This window comes from Bombina bombina, chromosome 5 (genome assembly GCF_027579735.1).
Source record: "Bombina bombina isolate aBomBom1 chromosome 5, aBomBom1.pri, whole genome shotgun sequence".
NCBI lineage: Eukaryota > Metazoa > Chordata > Amphibia > Anura > Bombinatoridae > Bombina > Bombina bombina.
Window position 1 is genome coordinate 567,125,418 of NC_069503.1, and position 25,042 is coordinate 567,150,459.

The 25,042-nt window shown below is 35.0% G+C and overlaps 1 protein-coding gene across 1 annotated transcript in view; it reads left to right on the top strand.

The window, feature by feature from the left end:
* The window catches only part of SEMA5A (semaphorin 5A), a 1,142,184-nt gene that overhangs the window by 968,647 nt on the left and 148,495 nt on the right, over positions 1-25,042 (top strand). Inside the window, exon 19 of the mRNA XM_053715801.1 lies at positions 7,465-7,612. Within this exon, the coding sequence (XP_053571776.1) occupies positions 7,465-7,612 (148 nt within the window). The remainder of the gene's footprint in view (positions 1-7,464; positions 7,613-25,042) is intronic.

Consider the following 25,042-nt stretch of genomic DNA (forward strand, 5'->3'; position numbering starts at 1 on the left):
AAAAATAACTAAACCTATTAACCCATAAACCGCAGTTCCCTGTCATCGCCAACACTAACTAAACCTATTAACCCCTAAACCGCAGTTCCCAAACATCGCTGACACTAACTGAAACACTAACTAAACCTATTAACCCTAAACCGCCGTACACCCACAAGGCCAACACTAACTAAACCTATTAACCCCTAAACTGCCGGCCCCCACATCGAAACAACCTAAATTAATCTATATTAACCCCTAAACTTAACACCCCCTAACGTTAGCATAATTAAAATAGACCTAAATTAAAGTTACAATTATTAACTAACTACCTACTTAAAAAGTAAATACAAATTTACCTGTAAAAAAAATTAAACCTAAGCTAGCTAAAATATAATTATTCATTAGCTACCTAGTTAAAATAAATACAAACTTACCTGTGAAATAAAAATAAAACCTAAGCTTACACTAATAAAACCTAACATTACTAAAAATAAAAAACCTAACATTACTAAAAATAAAAAACCTAACATTACTAAAAAATTAAAACTACAATTACAAAAATAATAAACACTAAAATTAAAATAAAAAAAACTACCATTACAAAAAATAACAAACAAAATTATCCAAAAAAGAAAAATTCTAATACCCTGTTTAAAAAAAATAAAACCACCCCAAAATAAAAAACCTAATCTATAATAAACTACCAAGGGCCCTTAAAAGGGCATTTTGTAGGGCATTGCCCTAAATTTAACAGCTCTTTTGCAAAAAAATCAAAACAAACACAAAATAAAAATAAACCTAATCTACCAATTGCCCTAAAAAGGGCATTTGTATGGGCATTGACCTTAAAACGGTATTCAGCTCTTTTTTGGGCCATTAAAAAAGAAAAATGCCTAATCTAAAATAAAAAATAAAAACACCCCAAAAATAAAAAAATCCCATTACAAAAAATAAAAAACGAAATTATCCAAAAAATTCTAATACTCCGTTTAAAAAAAAAAACATCCCAAAATAAAAAACCCTAATCTTTAATAAACTACTAATGACCCTTAAAAGGGCCTTTTGTAGGGCATTGCCCTAAAGTTAATAGTGCTTTTTCTAAAAAAAAAAATACAACCAACACCCCCTAACATTACAAACCCCCACCCCCCAAACCCACAAAATAAAAAAAATCTAACTAAAAAAAACCTTATCTACTCATTGCCCTGAAAAGGGCTTTTGTATGGGGATTGCCCTTAAAAGGGCATTCAGCTCTTTTTCGGCCTATTAAAATTAAAAAAGCCCTAATAAAAAAATAAAAAAACACTCCAAAAAAAAAAAATTAACACTAACCCCAAAATCGGTACTCACAGTTGCTGAAGTCGGAAGAATGATCTTCATCTCAGCGGCGAAGCATCTTCATCCAGGCGGGTCCATCTTCATTCATCGCGGGACCGGCATCTTCTTCATCCCTGCGGAGGTGGAGCAGTCGATGTGCGGAGGCGGAGGTTCATTGGTTCGATGTGGAGTTCCTCTTAATGTGATCATGTGCCGCACACTGAGGATTCAATGCATGGCACCCCTTTTATATTGAGGTACCGTTGCATTCCTAGTGACGGAAAAATTTAAATCAGTCAATAGGAATTAGAGCTGCTTAAATCTTATTGGCTGATTTGAACAGCCAATAGGATTTAAGCAGCTCTCATTCCTATTTTGCTGGTTCACAGTTAAGTTTGTATTTATTTTTAAATAGGTAGTTAATAATTATAACTTTTAATTATGTTAAAGTTAGGGGGTGTTAGGTTTAGGGGTTAATAGTTTAATTTAGGTTGTAGCAATGTGGGTTCCAGCAGGTTTAGTTAGTGTCGGCGATGTAGGGGAACTGTGGTTTGGGGTTAATAGGTTTAGTTAGTGTCGACATTGTTTGGGAACAGCCGTTTAGGGGTTAATTGGTTTAGCTAGTGTCAGCGATGTCAGGGAACTGCAGTTTAGGGGTTAATAGGTTTAGTTAGTGTTGGGGATGTCGGGGAACTGCGGTTTAGGAGTTAAAAGGTTTAGTTAGTGTCGGGGAACTGCGGTTTAGGGGTTAATAGGTTTAGTTAGTGTCGGCATTGTTTAGGAACAGCGGTTTAGGGGTTAATTGGTTTAGCTAGTGTCAGCGATGTCAGGGAACTGCAGTTTAGGGGTTAATAGGTTTAGTTAGTGTTGGGGATGTCGGGGAACTGCGGTTTAGGAGTTAAAAGGTTTATTTAGTGTCGGGGAACTGCGGTTTAGGGGTTAATAGGTTTAGCTAGTGTCGGCGATGTTGGGGAGCTGCGGTTTAGGGGTTACTAGCTTTATTTAGTGATTTAGTTAGTGTCGGCGATGACAGGGAACTGCAGTTTAGATTAGAACAATGAAAAATTCCGAATATGAATAACGGATCCGAGCCTGAAACAATGGGACTCCGAAGCAGCATTCATTGCTTCATAAATGGAGCCCTTATTATGCTGCCTTGTTCTGGGGTTGCAAAAAATTATTTCAGACCAAAGGGACCATGCAAATATACAATTTATGTTTTCGTTATAAAGAAAACAGCAAACTAGATATTCATTCCATAATTACCAAATGATCAAGCAAATAATATTCAGTCTACAGCCGGCAAACAAGTTATACAGTCTAACATTAGCAAGTTCTGTTTGCTTTACTATTGACAATGCACATGGGTGAGCCAATCACACAAGGCATCTATGTGCAGCAACCAATCAACAGCTACTGAGCTTATCTAGATCTGCTTTTCAGCAACGGATATCAAAGAGAATGAAGCACATTAGATAATAGAAGTAAATTAGAAAGCTGTTTAAAATCACATGCGCTTTCTATATATCAAAAGAAAAAAATGGCTGTCATGTCCCTTTAAATAGTATGCAATGTAATTATAAAATGTTCAATTATGTGCAGTTAAAAAAACAACTTTGCAATATACTTTTTTTTTTACTACTTTTCCTGTAATTTAACTCTGAAAAATGTTCCTTTTCTAAATTACACTGTGTTTCTATAAAGTAATGGGTGTTTCCATTGTTTTACCTTTCTTGCCTTCTCTAACTTTCCTACTGAGGCCAGTTAGGGACAGATATGAAATAGGCAATGAAAGAAATTGTCCAAGTATGGAACGTAGGATTATCTAAATGGGTTTCCACCCAGCCATGTTTGCACAGAGATAAAAAGAAGCTAGTTCAAATATGGTGACACCAATTGCTTAAAAGAAACTAAACAATTGCACTTATATTTTCAATATTTATACAACTAATATTGTAAAAAAAATACATCTACTTATCATTCTAAGGCTTTGAATAGAACATTATATCTACCACAAGTTTCAGTAAAAGATGCTGAATTTAAAGTAGGACAAAAAATATCCAGAAACTTGCAAGAAACTAGAAACTTCATGGCAGCTTTAGACACAGCATGAAACTGTATGACATCTGAATTCTACAATTCACATTTTAAAATTTGAAAGCTGCTTTACATATGAAATATAATAAAATGCATTATTTTCTGGTAAACAATATCCATATTTCTGTGACAAAGAGTACTTTTATTTTAATACAGATGGCCTAATCACTTTAGTTGTTTTTCTATCAATGATTATTGTACATTCTATTGCACGCTTTAATTGGTAGAGGGAACTTTCTATCTATGTATCTATCACTCTATCTATCTATTTTATAATACTTTTTTTGTGAAATCACTGGATATGAAAATTAGTATATGACTATTTTAAAAACAAAAATTAGCTAAGAAAGGGAAAAAAAACCAAAAAAAAAACATTAAGGGCTCCATGTACTAAGAGGCGGGTGGACAGCTTCTTAACTCGCGAAGCTGTCCGCCTGCCTCCGCTACACACGGGCAGCGGATCTATTGATCCGCTTGCCCGTATGTATCATTACACACTCAGCGGAGTGTGTAATGCCCGCCCCTTCAGTCGCGCGACCAATCACGCGACTGAAGGGGCTGTCAATCACAGAGAGCGAGCGAGCTCTCAGTGATTTTACTTCGCCACCTAAGAGGTGGCGTAGGGTGTAGGAAGCAGCGGTCTAATGACCGCTGCTTCTTACATTGCGGGAAGCAGGCTCGCATATGCGAACCTGCCCCGCAAAGGCTCCGGAGCAGCTTTCGCTGCTTCGTACATGGAGCCCATAGTGAATGTTACATACACCAACATTGCTATTGTTGCTATTAATTTTTATTTATTAATGATACCCACTTTTATTTCATATTCATAAAATAAAAATCGAATGCATTTCAAATTTAGTAATATTGGGACTTGAGTGCAAAAAAAATTGTTATTTACAGAACTTGTTCTGAGGATTGCGGAATTCACAGTTTTGTTTTTAAAAACCATAATTTAGGGAGTAATTTAGTATAAACAAAAATTGACTGATAGCTGTTCAAACATGTCTATAATGCATAAGTACTTTTTGTACAATCCTTGTCATTTTTATCTAATATTATTTTTAAATTGCTTTGTTCACTGCTATATAATTTCCATTTTCTCTCCTTTCCCTTATTTATAGTCAGTGTTCATTTTATGTGCCACTCATCTTAATCATTCTCTATTGCTTTGATCAGCTGTTCTGTCATTTTTCATTACTAGAGCCGTACATACTGGTGTGCTCATGTCAGAAACATTTATGGACAGATTCCCAGATGTCACTATAGTTCTTGTATTGTCTGTAACATAAGGACTATGGTTAGCATAAAATCTTAACACGTATCTGTCCAAAATCATCCTTACTTGACCATTGGAATCAAGTGCTTTAAAAATAGTTAATAAATGTGAACAAAACTGCTTAAAATGCAATGCAATAGTTCCTCTTTTGGTTGTGCTGACAATATGCCTTAATGTCTATACATATTCACATTTCTTTTTTCTTTAAATTAGTTTTTTTGTTTTTTTAAGTTTTAAAATATTAAATAATTTTCTTATATAGAATAATTAATTTTTATATAATGAAGAGGCATGAAATACCTTGTAATTATAGACATATTGTAATTTTGTAATCAATTGACATACCACATAAGTGTCAAAATATCCTAAATACATTAAAGAGACATTAAACAATAAATATATTTTGGTCTAGATTACAAGTGGAGCGCTAATTTACCGCTCACCCGCAAATGGCAAACTTGCCCATTTGCGGGCACCCAAATAAATAAAATAACCAGCCATTACAAGTGACTGATTATTGCTAATGCGAGCTTGTGGTAGCAATTAACGCTTATAAAGTTATAAAGTTATAAAGTTAAGCAGAGATAAATAGAGATAGTAGCTTCTATATTTTTTAATAAAGTAACTGCACTTAGCAGTTTTTGGGGGCTAAAGTTGGCGGATTTAGGGTGTTAAACGGCACTGAAAAGTGCCTTTACATTGCAGTCTATGGGAACATATTACCACATAAATATATATGTATATATTCATATACATATATATATACAATATGCTGCTATCAAAGCGCAACTAACCCCTTCGCTGCTCTAGTTCTCATGGAAGCCTATGGAAGCGCGCTCTGGTATTACTCAGTGGAGCGAAAATATCGCTTTTGCATAACCTAGATTCCATAATGGAAAAATCCATGATTAGAGGAAGGTGCAGGAAATGAGTTTAGTGTGCCTTTTACAACGTGTTAGCTGTAGTTGTTTTTTCATTGATCAGACTCCCCAACCCTTGTCTTGTTTGGTAAAGCCAATCCAGACTCAAGTAAGCATAGAGAAGTTTGCATTGATTACAGTACTTTTAAAACAGGATGTCAACTAAAAGGATTTTAAAGACCAATTAGGAATATATAAAAATGTGCATTTCCTTAATCAAATAATGTGTGACTGTGTAAATATAGCAGGGTAAGACTATTCATTTTCAATACTCTCTAAAAAAGGAAAACAATTTTAAGAGTTAATTTATAGGAAAATGGGAAAAAATAATTAAAGTACAATGTACCATTTTTGCTACACATTATTCAACATTTTATAGTGTAGTCTCAATGTGTCCCTTTAATAGACAGAACAATGATTTTGGAAATGTAGAACTAAGTGAATTCCATAGATGCACTGATTTATTTAATATTTTGATACTTTAAAAAATGTCAGCAATATTCAAACATTAGAGATAATTTTTTTGAGTCCATATTATATATAAAGTATATTATATATATTTAGTAGTTTTAAACTGTAAAGCAGTAGGGAAATAAGATACTAATTAAGATTGTGTCTCTCTATAGCACCCTGATACATTATCCAGTATGCATGTAAACTAAATCAATTGTAGTTAGCTGACCTTAATTCCCAGACCCAAATTCAGGACACCTCAGACCCAAATTTGGGACACCTCATAAACGTTGAGGAGGCGTTAAGATTAAGGACATTTTGAATGTGAATTTTGTTTTACCTACAATGAAAATCATTAGTGTTGTTATCCTTACTTTAAAATCAAGAAGAAGAGCTGTTTTTCAGAGCTGTGATCTTTCTTCATCTGAAATATCTTTAAAAATGAAATTCAAGTTTTATCATAGATAATAAGAGTAAATTAGAAAGTTGCTTAAAATTGCATGCTCTATCTGAACCATGAAAGAAAAAAATTGGGTTAAGTGTCCCTTTAATTTTGATTTTTAATATCCCTTTAAAACAAATTCAGCAGACAATCATGAGGTTTAAAAATGATTATTTGATGATTCGGGGCTAGCTAACCCCTATAGTGCAGTCTATATAATCATGGGATGATAAATACATTTTCATTAATTTAGCCAGAAAAAAATAATACAGCTTTTGTAAACCTCGTAGGGAATCTTCAGCCTGGTACCCTGATTTCCTAGCTGACAGCTGGTCTATTTAGTGTCAGGCAGCATTTGAAGGTTAGGACACACTTGCAAGGCAGGCAGAGGGGCAAGTTTGGACCACAAATGTGTCTTTATTAACTGGTGATGGAGTGACTAGCTAGCTAGTAGTTGCTGCAGAGGCAGATGCAAAACATAGCTGCTACAGAGGATGAGGCTGACACTGAAACATTGTGTGAGCTGATATAAGTGCTGCTGTCAATGTCTGGAGGCACGAAACACAAATGAACAGAGATCTCTCTTGCTGAATCTGCCTTCGATGATGTCACAGGTATGTCCATGCTATGAGGGAAATTTAGGACAATTTGGAACCCTAAGGGCAAATCAGTGTCTCAAATTGACCTTTGGAACAGTCTTCCCAAATTCACTGTCACACAAAAGTCAGGACGTCTGGTCACCTTCATTGTAGTCAACTGTATACTGTATTATGTCACATGCCACTTTTTGTATTATAGTCGGTTAACCTATAAAATAGAATTAAAATGGTATATATGAAATATTTGTGAATCGGAGATAGTCAAACACTGTTGTATATCAGAGATTATATTTGCTAATTGTGTTTTCCTGGTTTTTTATTTATAGTGGTAGTTTTTGATAATATTCGCAAAATGAAAAAACTATTTTTTTCCCACAGATATTGTAATGAACATTTACCATGTCCCCCACATGTGTTTTGGTCAAGTTGGGGTCCATGGGAACGCTGCACAGCACCATGTGGTGGAGGCATTCAAGCTCGAAGAAGAACATGTGAAAATGGTTTTGAATGTCCTGGATGTAGTGTGGCAAGTATTTGCTTAAACTATTTAGACTTTAGTTTTCCTCCTAAAATAGACATGAAATCAAATTTAAAGTCTATATAAATATTTGAAGATCTTTTTATCATTGAATTTATGTGTCAACTATGTGATTATCTGGGGTATGTGGGGATATTTTTGGTTGGGTTTCAATCATGTTATATTTATACCAGACTGTTTATTGAATTGCATATCTGATGTTGAGATCTATTCTTATGCATTTGAAGCGCTATGTGAATTGCTCTGAATAGCTTTTTTTTGTTGGGTTTTCAAGTTCAAAGCCAATCCAGTACTTAGTAAAACCATGCAAAGCATTGGGAGGAGTTATTTTCTTGCTACGACTCTTGAAAATTAATTGATAACATAGTCTTTTAAACAGTTTTTCTCTTGATTTTTTTACTCCTCCATTATAAAATGCTTCACTTCTTGAAAACACATTTTGACTTTTTTTGCCTCTCATATCTATGACGATTTTTTCAGATTCATAGTTTTTGCACATGCTCAGTTCTAATATAAAAACTAATTTACAACAATTTTATTTTTTTTCTCTGTTTTATTTATTATTGTGTGCTCTATTATTTTTCACTTAATCTCATATATTTGATCAGATTTTGTATTCTTTGGAAAACATATTTGTGTCTAATGTGCTAACATGAAGCCCATTTTATGGTTAATAATTAAACAGTAAAACATTTATAAACGTTTAATACATCAAATATATCTGCTACTAAACAGATAAACTGTAATCATGATGTATTATCAATATGTCTTCACACATTGGAGTCTTGTCATGTTATCGAATGTAGCTTGTTTATTGTAGCTAATCTCTTATTGTAGCTTTTTAAAGGGACAGTCAACACCAGAATTGTTGTTTTTAAAAAGAAAGATATATATTTTTTTTACCTCTGTAATTATCTTGTATCTAAGCCTCTGCTGACCGCCCCCTTATTTCAGTTCTTTTAACAGACATGCAGTTTAGCCAATCAGTGCTCACTCCTAGGTCACTTTACATGCATGAGCTCAGTGTTATCTATATGAAACATGTGAACTAATGCCCTCTAGTGGTCAACATGTATTCAGATTAGAGGCAGTCTTCAAGGTCTAAGAAATTAGCATATGAACCTCGTAGGTTTAGCTTTCAACTAAGAATACCAAGGATACAAAGCAAAATTGGTGATAAAAGTAAATTGAGAAGTTGTTTAAAATTGCATGCCCTATTTAAATCATGAAATTTTTTTTTTGGACTTGACTGTCCCTTTAATGTAGCATTTGTTTTTTATTAGATTGTTTGTTGCAATTTCTCTATTTTGAACCGCATGTATTCTACACTATCTATTGCGCCTGATCAACGCATATAATTTTATGTATACATAATTTTTTAACCTGTATTAAATTCATATAAATTTTATATTTTTATATTCTTACTTGGATTATTTTATTTGGCCAAGATTGACAGGCTAGCACATGCAAACCTGCTTTCTGCAATGTAAGAGTAGTGGTCATCTGTTGCACAAAGAAGTGCTTGTGCAATGCTACATCTAGGCAGTGGATGTACAGTGTTCACTGCCCATTCATCATGAAGGTGGGTAGGAAAGTTCCCAAGTTCTCAACCGCGATCCTTAAGTAACCCCAACAGTACAGATTTTCATTATAGCTGAACTAGAGCACAGGTTAAATAATCAGCTGATCAGTAACCATGGTTACTTGCCTGCTCTTACCCATCAGCTGATAATTTCACATGTGCACTGGTTCAGCTGAAATGAAAACCTGGACTGTTGGGGGTAATTGAGGACCGCGGTTGAAAAACAATGATCTAGATTGACTGGCCTCCAGTCATGCAGGATCCATATATTGTCAGGTTCAGATCTCAAAGGATAGCTCTTCTTGTACACACTATTCTAAATAAAAGACAGCACACCACATGGCCAAGTACAGTTTGTACAGCAAGAGAATGTATATAGGGGAACACTCACATTATATTAGATCATATTCAGGTGCATTAGGCACAGACTGGAACTTTGCAGTCGCCCAGATAACTGATATCAGCGCTACGTAATTTGGCCAGCGCTACAGAATTTGGCTGCACTATACAAATAAATTATAATAATAATATTAATATCTAGGTTAAACAGGAACTTTAGGAACTGCATAAAACAGACAATCGACATGCCCAATGAAAAACATGCAAGAGTGATAAAAATGAAAAATGGTTTATTAAAAAAAAGCAATATGTTTCTCAGCCTCTTAAGGGCTGTTTCATCAGGTCAATACAAACTTCAAAGACAGGAACCTTGTCCGACTGCCCCTTTAATACACAGGGCTTATTGTCATGCTTTAACCTAATCGTAAGTTAAAAAAATAAATAAATAATACTGATTACCCAGAAATATTGTGTATACGACGTGTGGTTTTACTAATTCAGGCAGCAGCTATTGTTAATGCCAAAATTCACACGAGCTGAATAAAATGTTTTTCCAAGACAAAATTGATCTTCTGTCTATATACACAGTGCTTTACCTCTGCTTTCATTTACATGTTAGTTTTAGTGGAAGATTATTTTGCTTAATAGTTTTTCAGTTGCTTAGTTTTTCTAAATTTCAGATATCACAGCCTGTATCCTATTAGTATTCAAATTATGATCAAAGTGACCATTTGTTGTTAATTATTTGTGCTCTTAAACTGCTAAATTGCAAAGTTTGGAATGAAAAAATAATGAATGCGATGTGTCGGTTATTAAAAGAAAATGGGATTCCTTTCATATAAGTGGTGAGAGTCCATGATATGGGAATAACATATGGGAATAACTTCCCCACCAAAAGGATTCAAAATCTCCCAAACCCCAAAAGCCCTTTAAAACCCCTCCCACCTAACACATACCTTAGTCTTTACTTTACCTCCATTGGAGGTGGTCGAAGAATGAAGATGTGTGTGTCCTCAGTGAAAGGGGTTTTTCAGCTTATTTTGAAGCCTGGCTCACCTCAGAGTTTGTCAGAGGGATGTATTTGGGGTATGGTTTTTGATCCGATGGTTTCACCTCATGGGAAATCCTTCATCGACCCTCTGTAATCTGTTGCAGGGATATGTCTTCTTCCTCCCTATACAGATCTACATTATACTACTATTCTGTTCTGTGCTCTGCTGTGATATTTCAGTACTGGGTTGGCTTTCTGCTACCTGCTTAATAGTGGATGAGTGTCTATGGGTAAGTATGTTTTATTTTATATATATAGACACTCATAAAATTATGTTATGGGCATTTTTACAATGTTTAAATGTTTATATATGTATGTATTTATGTCACTGGAACAGAACTTGTGGCACGCTTTGTTTTTCGCACAACGGGTTCCAACATCGGAATATGCTTTTCTGGTTGGTGCGCATTATTATACGCCTATGTCATTAATTTCATAGTAGTTACACGTTAGCGCATGTCGGAGTGTTGTTGTTCATTAGACTTGGAGAGCTGTGGACACCCTCTTTGTTTTGGGTTGTTCATTAGACGGGTTAGCGCACGTTGGCACGTTACTGTATGCACGTCGGGTTAGCGCACGTTGGGTTTTTTGGCAAGCTTTCTACCATTTAAACAGTAAGTTGTTTAGAGTGAATTCACAGTTACTGCTTAGCTAGGCTAAGCATGCGTTAAGTGCTTTTTCTCTGTGTCAAGCTGCTTGGGAGGGGTATATAATTTTTCCTTTCCTCAAAAGCTTTCTTAAGGGGTTTGTATAGTGCTTATTGAATTACTTTGCTATATGCTATAATGGAGCAGCGAAAATCTGTCCCTAAATTTACCCATGAAACTGAGTCTCCTGAACACCTTTCTTCATTTACTAAAGAAACTGAATTTCCTGAACACCTTTCTAACATTACTAAGTGTGCTTATTGTAAAACAACTGAAGTGCCTTCTTCACCTCATTTATGTGACTCATGTTTAGATTTGTTAATGAATTCTGACCAATCTAATGTTTCTCTGGGTACTAATGCATTTACTATCTGTTCATTACAGGATGATGCTAACGTAATCCATACAGCTCTGAAAAAGTTTATTAACACCGCTGTCTCTAACGCATTGACTGTTCTCCCGCTTTCAAACAAGCGTAAAAGTTCAGATCAAAATGTACCTTCTACTTCTGCTATGTACCCTGATACAGGGGATACTGGGGTATCTCAGATGGTGAAGTTTCCTCTGGGAACGAGGATCCATCATCTAAAGTTAAACCTCATAATTCCTTGTTTTTATTTAAATTGAACATATTTGTTTCCTTTTAAAAGAGATCTTAGTCACCCTAGGGATTGACAATCCTAAATCTACTAAAGATAAACCTAGTAATTGTTTAAATTCAGTGTTTAAAACTGTTGTTACTCCCCCTGGGGTTTTCCCTGTGCCTGATGATTGGTAGGGAATGGTCTAAGCCAGGTATGCCTTTTAATCCTTCTGCAAGGTTTAAAAAGTTATCTCCTTTTCCTACTGCTAGTCTAGAATTATGGAAAACAGTCCCTAAAATGGATGAGGCTATTTACACTCTAGCTAAACTTCCTATTATTCCTTTGGAAGACAGTACTTCTTTTAAGGATCCTTTAGACAGGAATTTAGAATCCTTTCTACATACTAGTTATATTCTCAGAGTCAGGTCTACTATTTCGGTTGCTAATGTAGCTGCTGCCTCTACTAACTGGTTATCCAGTCTTTCACAGCAGTTTTCTGATGACCCTGTTTGTTCTAATCTATTAAATTTGCTTCAGAGTGCAAATTCTTTTATTTGTGATGCTGTGTTTGATACTATGAAAATCAATGTCAAAAGTCTTTAGTTATTCTTACCAGGAGGGCCTTGTGGCTTAAATCCTGGAATGCTGATATGGACTAAATTTAGATTATCGTCGCTTTCCTTTCTGACTTAGATTCTATTATTTATACTATTACTGGGAGTAAAGGAACTTTTCTAAAGGAAAATGTAAAGATCCTAATAATTTTCTTTCCTTTTGTCAAAATAAAGAACAGAAAAATGACTCCTCTATTCAAAAGCAAGGCTTTTGTTCCTTTTGTTCAGTCTGTAGACCTAACGCTAATTGGAACAAAACCAAACAGGATAAAAAGTCTGCTCCTGCCTCCAAAAATGCATGAAGGTGTGGCCCCTGACCCAGTAGTCCTGGTAGGGGGCAGATTGAAATTTTTCAGGAGGGTTGGGTTCAATCTGTCCCAGATCCCTAGGTTCAGAATATTATTTCTCAGGGATATTGAATTGGTTTCAGAACAAGGCCTCCCAGAAGAAGGTTTTTTCTGTCCAATGTCCCAAGGAATCCCATAAAAGCTCAAGCTTTTCTTCAATCTGTCTCAGATCTGGAAGATATGAGAGTAATTGTTCCAGTTCATTTGCAGGAACAAGGGGTGGGATTTTATTCCAATCTCTTCATTGTTCCAAAGAAAGAAGGCACCTTCAGACCAATTTTGGATCTGAAAGCTCTAAGCAAGTTTGTAAGAATGTAAACTATCAGGACTATTCTGCGTTTTGTTCAACAAGGTTAGTTTATGTCCACAATAGATTTAAAAGAAGGTTGCTTACCTTCATATTCCAAGTCAGAAGACCACCAGTTTCTGAGATTTGCCTTTCTGGACAAGCATTATCAGTTTGTTGCTCTTCCATTTGGTCTAGCTACAGCTTCAAGAATATTTACCAAGGTTCTGAGTGTCCTTTTGTCTGTAATCAGGTTAGTGCTCAGGGTAGTGCTGTATTTCCTTACCTGGATGATATCTTGATACTAGCTCAGTCTTTTCCTTTAGGAGAATTTTACACAAAACAACTATTGGTTTTTTTGCTTCCTCTGAAGCAGACTTTGGTAGAAAGTTCCTTCAAACAATTGTCTCAGTTTAACGATTATGCCTGTTTTTTTAGTTCATTATAAGATATTTTTTTCTTTGGGTTGTGGATTTATTTTCTCATTGAAAAAAGTTGTTTTTCAGTTTTTCAATCCTTTCCTTTATTTTACTACTCATAGACTTCCACAGCTTGGTTTTTAGTTCTCATATGTAACGGATCATGGACTTTCACCACCTGAGTGAAAGAAAACAATATTTATTCTTACTTGATCAATTTATTTATTTCATAGTTGTGAGAGTCTAGGAGCCCCTCCCCCCAATGTGTTGTTGGGTTTGATTTTTTTTTTTAACACATCTTTTTTCCCTGCTGTTTGATGGCTCTTATTCCTTTTTTTTTTTTTTTTTTTTTTTTAAACATCTTTATTCAGCTCAAAAGGACATACATATCATACAATGAATGAACATAACAGGCATCAACATGGATATACAGTGGAGTTCTCTTATTCCAGTGCCATATATGTCTACTTTGGTCTCAAAATATAGTCTTTTCTTCTATAACTAAGGCCACTCTTGGGTCCCTGACATTCGAAATAAATGACCTTACAATGTCCATTTCTAGTAAAATCTAGACTTTAAAATAATATCACATATCAATTGAATACAACTGGATAAAACTAAGATTAAATGATAACAATATGTTAACTTTAACAATCTGCGCTATGAACGCGAATCAAGCATGCGTTATATTGTCTTTTCTTTTTGTTTTTAACCAGCTATGTGTCACTATGCAGAGCCGTCGTGGTCGCCGCCTTCGCCAGGGTGTGGGTGGTAAAGTAGAGGGGGGGAAGCACTTTAGGGGGGGAGGGGGATGCATTTGCAAGAAACTGCAGCACTCAGGTCCAGCCCGAGACTGAATTAGGGTCTCTAATCCTGCTTCCACAACATTAACATCCTTTCATGAATTTCAACCTTATTATTTCTAATGTAATAATGCCTTTCCAATTGCAACAATGTGTCAACTTGCTTTGTCCATTCTCCAATAGTTGGAACCCTATCAGATTTCCAGTGTCTGGGAATCAGCATCTTTGCGCCACTTAGCATGGATAGTAACAACTGTCGCTTTGCCGCATCTTTCAACTTAGGGATGTTTGTAAATAGTATTTTTGGATCTCTGGGGACTATAGTCTCCAGAGTCCTGGGCTCTTATTCCTTTTTAACTCACTTGCTTGGCTATACATTAGACTAATTTATCTGTGAGGTGGGAGGGGTTATATAGGGCTCTTGGGGTTTGGGAGACTTTGCCTCCTCCTGGTGGGGAAATGATTCCCATATGTAGTGGATTGTGGACTCTCACCACCATGAAAGGAATTAATTTATCAGGTAAGCAAAAATTATATTTTATTGTACCTTAAATAAATATATGTTTGCATTTAGCTTTCAGTCACAAACAACTTGTCTTACAAAATAAAATACATTTTTCAAATCTGATAACTACCCATTCCCCATATTTGCACAACCAGCATTGTTATAGTTATACACTTTATAACCTCTAAGCCTAAAAATCTCTGACTGTTTCTAAGCCCTTACAGGCCACTTCTTATTGGCTTTTCACCACCAGATAGTGCTAGTTCATGTGTGCCATATTGATAACATTGTGCTCACTCCTGTGGAGTTATGCAAGAAACAGCACTAATTGTCTAAACTCAAATCAGTAAAAAACAATGAGATAAGGGGGTAGTCTATAGAGGCTTAAATACAAGGTAATCACAGAGGTAAAAAGTATACTAATGTTACAGTGTTGGTTATGCAAAACTGGGGGATGGGTAATAAAGGAATTATTTATCTTTTAAATAATAACAATTTTCTAAGTAGACTGTGCCTTTAAAGGGGCATTGTACACTAGATTTTTCTTTGCATACATGTTTTGTAGATGATCTATTTATACAGCCCATCTGGTAGTGTTTTTATAAAAATGTATAGATTTGCTTATTTTTTAAGAAAATTGTGCTGATTTTCAGACTCCTAACCATGCCCCACAGTGCCAGATGTATACTTGTGTTTACAGACTCCTAGTTGCTCCTGTTTATGTAATCTGTCTTTTCAAATGCAGGGAAGGGGGGGAGTGTTTGCTCTTTTTGTTTACCCAGCCCCTTTCAGTGGGTGTCCCAGGCTACCTCATCAACAGTGCTAAACTGGGAGCTTCTAAGTAAGTTTCTAAAAAGTTTTATACTGGATTTTTAAATCAGTATCTGTGCATATTCTTCTGTATAGTAGTGTTTATTACATGCAGTTATATGAAAATTAGTGTATACTGTCCCTTTAAACTTATTGCAAAAGCTATTTCTAAAATGGAATTTTATTCTGACATAACCACTTTACGTGTTTAAATGTTCCTCCACTGTGCACTGCAGAATGCATTGATAATATGTAAACCTGTTACAGATTTCAGAGGCTGGGAAATCACACAGGAAGAGATTGACTTAATTGGATTTTCAACTTTCATTTCACAGTGTGATATTTCTTATCCATAGAGGAGCATAGACCAAAAATATCATATCACACTATATTCTAGAAGTGTGACTTGACAGCTGCTATATCCCCTCTTAAAAATTTGGAACATTTTAGTGTTCTTCAGTTGTGATAATATAATATATTCTGACAGTTTGCCTATATTACAAGTAGATTCTAAAATCCAAATGAGATTAAAGGGACTCTAAAGTCAAAATTAAACTTTTATAATTCAAAGTATCTAATTAAAAACAAATATAATTCACTTCCAATTTTCAAAATGAGCACATTCTTTTTATTTCCATACTTTCTGAGGCACCAAGCATTCACATTCACAATATATACATATATGCATTTTGTTATTGGCTGATGGGTGTCACATTATACAAAGGGAAGGAAAATTAAAGGGACATCAACAACATAATGTTTGTTGTTTTAAAAGATAGATAATCCCTTAATTAACCATTCCTCAGTTTTGCATAACCAACACTGTTATAATAATACATGTTTTACCTCTGTAATTACCTTGTATCTAAGCCTCTGCAGACTGCCCCTTATTTCAGTTCATTTGAGAGACTTGCATTTTATCCAATCAGTGCTCACTCCTCTGTAAATTCATGTGCATGAGCTTAATGTTATCTATATGAAACACATGAACTAATGCCCTCTAGTGATGAAAAACTGTCAAAATGCATTTAGATTAGAGGCGGCCTTCAAGGTCTAAGAAATTAGCATATGAACCTCCTAGGTTTAGCTTTCAACTAAGAATACCAAGAGAACAAAGCAAAATTGGTGATGAAAGTAAATTGGAAAGTAGTTTAAAATTGCATGCTCTATATGAATCATGAAAGTTTTTTTCTTAATTTGACTGTCCCTTTAACCCCTTAACGACCAACGACGTATGGGGTACGTCCTGCAAAAAAATGCAGTTAATGACCAAGGACGTACCCCATACATTGTTGGTCTTTGAAAGCAGTGGAAGCGATCCTGATAGCTTCCAGCTGCTTTCATGTTATTGCAGTGATGCCTCAATATTGAGGCATCCTGCAATAACTGTTTTTAGCCATCCGATGCAGAGAGAGACACTCTGTCCATTTAATGGCGAGAAAAATGGTATATAATATGTGTGGGTACAGTAAATGAGTAAGAGGAAAATTACAGCTAAACACAAACACCGCAGAAATGTAAAAATAGCCTTGGTCCCAAACGGTCAACAAATGGAAAAGCGCTCTGGTCACTAAGGGGTTAAACTCATTTTTCAAAAGAAAATCTACTATTAAATTTAAAGGGATTGTAAACACCAAAAATGTTATTGTTTAAAAATATAGATAATCCCTTACCATTCCCCAGTATTGCATAACCAACACTGTTATAGAAATATACTTTTTACCTCTGTAATTACCTTGTATCTAAGCTTCTGCAGACTGTCTGCTTATCTCAGATCTTTTGACAGACTTGCATTTCAGGCAATTAGTGCTGACGCTTAAATAACTCCACGTGCGTGAGCACAATGCTATTTATATGAAACACATTAACTAACGCTGTCAAATGCATTCAGAAAAGAGGCGGCCTCCAAGGCTTATAAATTAGCATATGAGCCTATCTACGTTTAGCTTAGAACTAAGAATACCAATAAAACAAAGCAAATTTGAGGATAAAAGTAAATTAGAAAGTTGTTTAAAATGACATGCACTATCTGAATCATTAAAGTTTATATTAGCCTTTACTATACCTTTATAATTCAAAGTATCTAATTAAAAACAAATATAATTCACTTCCAATTTTCAAAATGAGCACATTCTTTTTATTTCCATACTTTCTGAGGCACCAAGCATTCACATTCACAATATATACATATATGCATTTTGTTATTGGCTGATGGGTGTCACATTATACAAAGGGAAGGAAAATTAAAGGGACATCAACAACATAATGTTTGTTGTTTTAAAAGATAGATAATCCCTTAATTAACCATTCCTCAGTTTTGCATAACCAACACTGTTATAATAATACATGTTTTACCTCTGTAATTACCTTGTATCTAAGCCTCTGCAGACTGCCCCTTATTTCAGTTCATTTGAGAGACTTGCATTTTATCCAATCAGTGCTCACTCCTCTGTAAATTCATGTGCATGAGCTTAATGTTATCTATATGAAACACATGAACTAATGCCCTCTAGTGATGAAAAACTGTCAAAATGCATTTAGATTAGAGGCGGCCTTCAAGGTCTAAGAAATTAGCATATGAACCTCCTAGGTTTAGCTTTCAACTAAGAATACCAAGAGAACAAAGCAAAATTGGTGATGAAAGTAAATTGGAAAGTAGTTTAAAATTGCATGCTCTATATGAATCATGAAAGTTTTTTTCTTAATTTGACTGTCCCTTTAACCCCTTAACGACCAACGACGTATGGGGTACGTCCTGCAAAAAAATGCAGTTAATGACCAAGGACGTACCCCATACATTGTTGGTCTTTGAAAGCAGTGGAAGCGATCCTGATAGCTTCCAGCTGCTTTCATGTTATTGCAGTGATGCCTCAATATTGAGGCATCCTGCAATAACTGTTTTTAGCCATCCGATGCAGAGAGAGACACTCTGTCCATTTAATGGCGAGAAAAATGGTATATAATATGTGTGGGTACAGTAAATGAGTAAGAGGAAAATTACAGCTAAACACAAACACCGCAGAAATGTAAAAATAGCCTTGGTCCCAAACGGTCAACAAATGGAAAAGCGATCTGGTCACTAAGGGGTTAAACTCATTTTTCAAAAGAAAATCTACTATTAAATTTAAAGGGATTGTAAACACCAAAAATGTTATTGTTTAAAAATATAGATAATCCCTTACCATTCCCCAGTATTGCATAACCAACACTGTTATAGAAATATACTTTTTACCTCTGTAATTACCTTGTATCTAAGCTTCTGCAGACTGTCTGCTTATCTCAGATCTTTTGACAGACTTGCATTTCAGGCAATTAGTGCTGACGCTTAAATAACTCCACGTGCGTGAGCACAATGCTATTTATATGAAACACATTAACTAACGCTGTCAAATGCATTCAGAAAAGAGGCGGCCTCCAAGGCTTATAAATTAGCATATGAGCCTATCTACGTTTAGCTTAGAACTAAGAATACCAATAAAACAAAGCAAATTTGAGGATAAAAGTAAATTAGAAAGTTGTTTAAAATGACATGCACTATCTGAATCATTAAAGTTTATATTAGCCTTTACTATACCTTTATAATTCAAAGTATCTAATTAAAAACAAATATAATTCACTTCCAATTTTCAAAATGAGCACATTCTTTTTATTTCCATACTTTCTGAGGCACCAAGCATTCACATTCACAATATATACATATATGCATTTTGTTATTGGCTGATGGGTGTCACATTATACAAAGGGAAGGAAAATTAAAGGGACATCAACAACATAATGTTTGTTGTTTTAAAAGATAGATAATCCCTTAATTAACCATTCCTCAGTTTTGCATAACCAACACTGTTATAATAATACATGTTTTACCTCTGTAATTACCTTGTATCTAAGCCTCTGCAGACTGCCCCTTATTTCAGTTCATTTGAGAGACTTGCATTTTATCCAATCAGTGCTCACTCCTCTGTAAATTCATGTGCATGAGCTTAATGTTATCTATATGAAACACATGAACTAATGCCCTCTAGTGATGAAAAACTGTCAAAATGCATTTAGATTAGAGGCGGCCTTCAAGGTCTAAGAAATTAGCATATGAACCTCCTAGGTTTAGCTTTCAACTAAGAATACCAAGAGAACAAAGCAAAATTGGTGATGAAAGTAAATTGGAAAGTAGTTTAAAATTGCATGCTCTATATGAATCATGAAAGTTTTTTTCTTAATTTGACTGTCCCTTTAACCCCTTAACGACCAACGACGTATGGGGTACGTCCTGCAAAAAAATGCAGTTAATGACCAAGGACGTACCCCATACGTTGTTGGTCTTTGAAAGCAGTGGAAGCGATCCTGATAGCTTCCAGCTGCTTTCATGTTATTGCAGTGATGCCTCAATATTGAGGCATCCTGCAATAACTGTTTTTAGCCATCCGATGCAGAGAGAGACACTCTGTCCATTTAATGGCGAGAAAAATGGTATATAATATGTGTGGGTACAGTAAATGAGTAAGAGGAAAATTACAGCTAAACACAAACACCGCAGAAATGTAAAAATAGCCTTGGTCCCAAACGGTCAACAAATGGAAAAGTGCTCTGGTCACTAAGGGGTTAAACTCATTTTTCAAAAGAAAATCTACTATTAAATTTAAAGGGATTGTAAACACCAAAAATGTTATTGTTTAAAAATATAGATAATCCCTTACCATTCCCCAGTATTGCATAACCAACACTGTTATAGAAATATACTTTTTACCTCTGTAATTACCTTGTATCTAAGCTTCTGCAGACTGTCTGCTTATCTCAGATCTTTTGACAGACTTGCATTTCAGGCAATTAGTGCTGACGCTTAAATAACTCCACGTGCGTGAGCACAATGCTATTTATATGAAACACATTAACTAACGCTGTCAAATGCATTCAGAAAAGAGGCGGCCTCCAAGGCTTATAAATTAGCATATGAGCCTATCTACGTTTAGCTTAGAACTAAGAATACCAATAAAACAAAGCAAATTTGAGGATAAAAGTAAATTAGAAAGTTGTTTAAAATGACATGCACTATCTGAATCATTAAAGTTTATATTAGCCTTTACTATACCTTTATAATTCAAAGTATCTAATTAAAAACAAATATAATTCACTTCCAATTTTCAAAATGAGCACATTCTTTTTATTTCCATACTTTCTGAGGCACCAAGCATTCACATTCACAATATATACATATATGCATTTTGTTATTGGCTGATGGGTGTCACATTATACAAAGGGAAGGAAAATTAAAGGGACATCAACAACATAATGTTTGTTGTTTTAAAAGATAGATAATCCCTTAATTAACCATTCCTCAGTTTTGCATAACCAACACTGTTATAATAATACATGTTTTACCTCTGTAATTACCTTGTATCTAAGCCTCTGCAGACTGCCCCTTATTTCAGTTCATTTGAGAGACTTGCATTTTATCCAATCAGTGCTCACTCCTCTGTAAATTCATGTGCATGAGCTTAATGTTATCTATATGAAACACATGAACTAATGCCCTCTAGTGATGAAAAACTGTCAAAATGCATTTAGATTAGAGGCGGCCTTCAAGGTCTAAGAAATTAGCATATGAACCTCCTAGGTTTAGCTTTCAACTAAGAATACCAAGAGAACAAAGCAAAATTGGTGATGAAAGTAAATTGGAAAGTAGTTTAAAATTGCATGCTCTATATGAATCATGAAAGTTTTTTTCTTAATTTGACTGTCCCTTTAACCCCTTAACGACCAACGACGTATGGGGTACGTCCTGCAAAAAAATGCAGTTAATGACCAAGGACGTACCCCATACATTGTTGGTCTTTGAAAGCAGTGGAAGCGATCCTGATAGCTTCCAGCTGCTTTCATGTTATTGCAGTGATGCCTCAATATTGAGGCATCCTGCAATAACTGTTTTTAGCCATCCGATGCAGAGAGAGACACTCTGTCCATTTAATGGCGAGAAAAATGGTATATAATATGTGTGGGTACAGTAAATGAGTAAGAGGAAAATTACAGCTAAACACAAACACCGCAGAAATGTAAAAATAGCCTTGGTCCCAAACGGTCAACAAATGGAAAAGCGCTCTGGTCACTAAGGGGTTAAACTCATTTTTCAAAAGAAAATCTACTATTAAATTTAAAGGGATTGTAAACACCAAAAATGTTATTGTTTAAAAATATAGATAATCCCTTACCATTCCCCAGTATTGCATAACCAACACTGTTATAGAAATATACTTTTTACCTCTGTAATTACCTTGTATCTAAGCTTCTGCAGACTGTCTGCTTATCTCAGATCTTTTGACAGACTTGCATTTCAGGCAATTAGTGCTGACGCTTAAATAACTCCACGTGCGTGAGCACAATGCTATTTATATGAAACACATTAACTAACGCTGTCAAATGCATTCAGAAAAGAGGCGGCCTCCAAGGCTTATAAATTAGCATATGAGCCTATCTACGTTTAGCTTAGAACTAAGAATACCAATAAAAAAAAGCAAATTTGAGGATAAAAGTAAATTAGAAAGTTGTTTAAAATGACATGCACTATCTGAATCATTAAAGTTTATATTAGCCTTTACTATACCTTTAAATTTCAGACAAAGGCTAATGCATTGTCTTTTTAAAAAAAAATAAAAAAAAAATGATTGTTAATTGTACTTTATTTAATGTTCATTTAAGGAAGAAAGCTCACTTTGCTGTATATGTATTAAAGGGACATTATACACTCATTTTTTCTTTGCATAAATGTTTTGTAGATGATCTATTTATATAGCAAGGGCTGGACTGGGAATAAAAAGCAGCCCTGGAAAAATATGAAGACCAGCCCTATTTTCCGTTGAGTCGATAGAATGCACATGACCCATTTTCCTCAAAGGGGATTACTGGTAAACTGCTTCCCCAATGTTTTTTAGGACTTAAATTATATTACTTTGTATTAAATACAAATGTCAGATTGATGTTATATAGCAGCCCTACAACCCAATTGCTTCCATTAATCACCCCTTTCAATTATAGCTTTCCAGCCCCAGCTGCTGCAGCCCACCGGGAAATCTCCTGGTATCCTGGTAGGCCAATCCGGCCCTGTATATAGCCCATAAAGTTTTTTTTGTAAATAAATGTATAGTTTTGCTTATTTTTAAATAACATTGTTCTGATTTTCAGACTCCTAACCAAGCCCCAAAGTTTTATGTGAATACGGTCAGCTACTTTCTCCAGCTTGCTGCTGTTTGTATAAAGGGTCTTTTCATATGCAAAAGAAGGGGGGGGGAGTGTCTTATTTGCCACTTGCAGTGGGCTTTCCAGCTTCCTTTTCAACAGAGCCAAACTGACAGCTTCTAAGTAAGTTTTTAAACAGTTTTATACTGGATTTTTCTTTATAGTAGTGTCTATTACATGCAGTTATATGAAAATGAGTGTATACTGTCCCTTTAACTCTTTGGCTGCTAAGCCATTTCCCACCTGGGTGCTAATATTTTCTTTTAATTTTTAAATTTTTAAATTTTTTTAACTTTTTTTTTTTTACAGACCCCCAATACTTACACTGTTGGAAAGGTTAGGCGATTACTTTTCCAACAGTGGGCCTTGGGGGTCTGTAGCTGCTTAGATGCCTGAGATACAGGCTTCTAAGCAGCATGCCCCCTCCTCCTATACTTAACATTGTTAAGTATAAATAAAGTTGCGCGGTGACGTCATCACGTAATTGCGCGTGACGTCACCACACATCACGTGAAGCCCCGGCGATTCCTGTCACTCTACAGGCATGATCGCCGGGGTAGGGGCAGTAAGGAGCCCCCAGATCTCCCTCAAGGTGGGAGAGTGCTCATGACGGCTCTGAGCCGACATTAGCACCAGCGTGAGAAAATCTGTGACGGCTCAGAGCCGTCATTAGCACTCAAAGGGTTAAAAAGGCATAGAAAACATAAGTATGGATATTTTAGCATTTATTATTAGAATTAGAATTATCTGGAAGAAGAAGACACAGAGGCGCTAAATGGCCTAGTACCATCAAAACAACAAAAAATGCAAGTGTAGCAAGTGACTACTCATAATGGGGCAGACTGGAACTTCACAGTTGTCCAGCAAACTGTATACAGTTACCTGTGTCGTATTTCTCAACCTTGGGGTAACAGATGTATGTTTCTCACAAATGGAGCAAGAGGATACAGAAAATGATTTTGTAAGATTATATTCTTTATTGTATCAGTATTATAGGCCTTGATTAGACAAAACCTAATTATAGACAAATATTCAATCTGGGCTATCTAACAGATTAAATTAATACTCATATCTATCAAATATTAGTTGACATAAATCATTTTATTAATCACAAGATCAATACATACCTTAAGATCTGAAGGTACCAGATAACAGATGAAACAAATGTAAAGCTTGTATACACAATTTAAACCAATCAGATTAGACCATACCATAAGTGAAAGGCTAATTCTATATATATTAACTTCCTTAAAAAGTCTTTATAATTTGGCTGACATATAGATAATTCTATTTTAATTGTTCATGCACAGTGTATAGTGAATTAATTATAATTTGTAGCTACCAGTAAGTAGTGTCTTGATTGACAGGAGCAACTGAATGTACATGACACAGTTCTAAATGTAATGCCCTTGAGAAAAGGATTAACCCGTTGCTGAAAGAATTCTGACTAATACTATCTATGTTAATTACATTTATAATTCTACATTCCATATTTTATATTTTATAACTCCACAAGCTGGGCAACTGTGAAGTTCATGGGGTTATTATAGATTCTATTTTCCCTCTTACTATATATAACTACAACTGTGAAGTTCCAGTCTGCCCCATTAGCACCTTTGGGTGCTACTTTTTTGGGAGTAGCCACTTGCTACACTTGCATTTTTCGTTGTTTTGATGGCACTAGGCCATTTGGTGCCTCTGTGTTCTCTTCTTCCAGATTGTTTGCATCATCAGGACCGTGACCATCCTATGACAGAGAGCTGCATTATCTACCCCAGGAGAGCTTATGGACTTTTATTTTTGTGAATATTTTACATGTTGATTGTAGACTATTGTTTTTTAGTCTGTTATGTTATATTTTATGCTAAGTTTTTGAAGAGCGCCCCCTAGAGGAGACTTGTGTACGCACATATTATTATTATTATTTTATATATATATATATATATATATATATATATATATATATATATATATATATATATATATATATATATATATATATATATATATATATATATATATATATATATATATATATATATATTAAAGGGAATATATTACACTATTAAAGGGATATTACAAACTGCATTGCAAAGCACTTGCAGTTTATATTCATTTTTAAATAGTCCTTTTGCTAATAAAATTGACATTGTTTTTCTATCAGTCGATAGTCTCTTGAGAAGTATCTTGAGTATATTTTTTTCTTA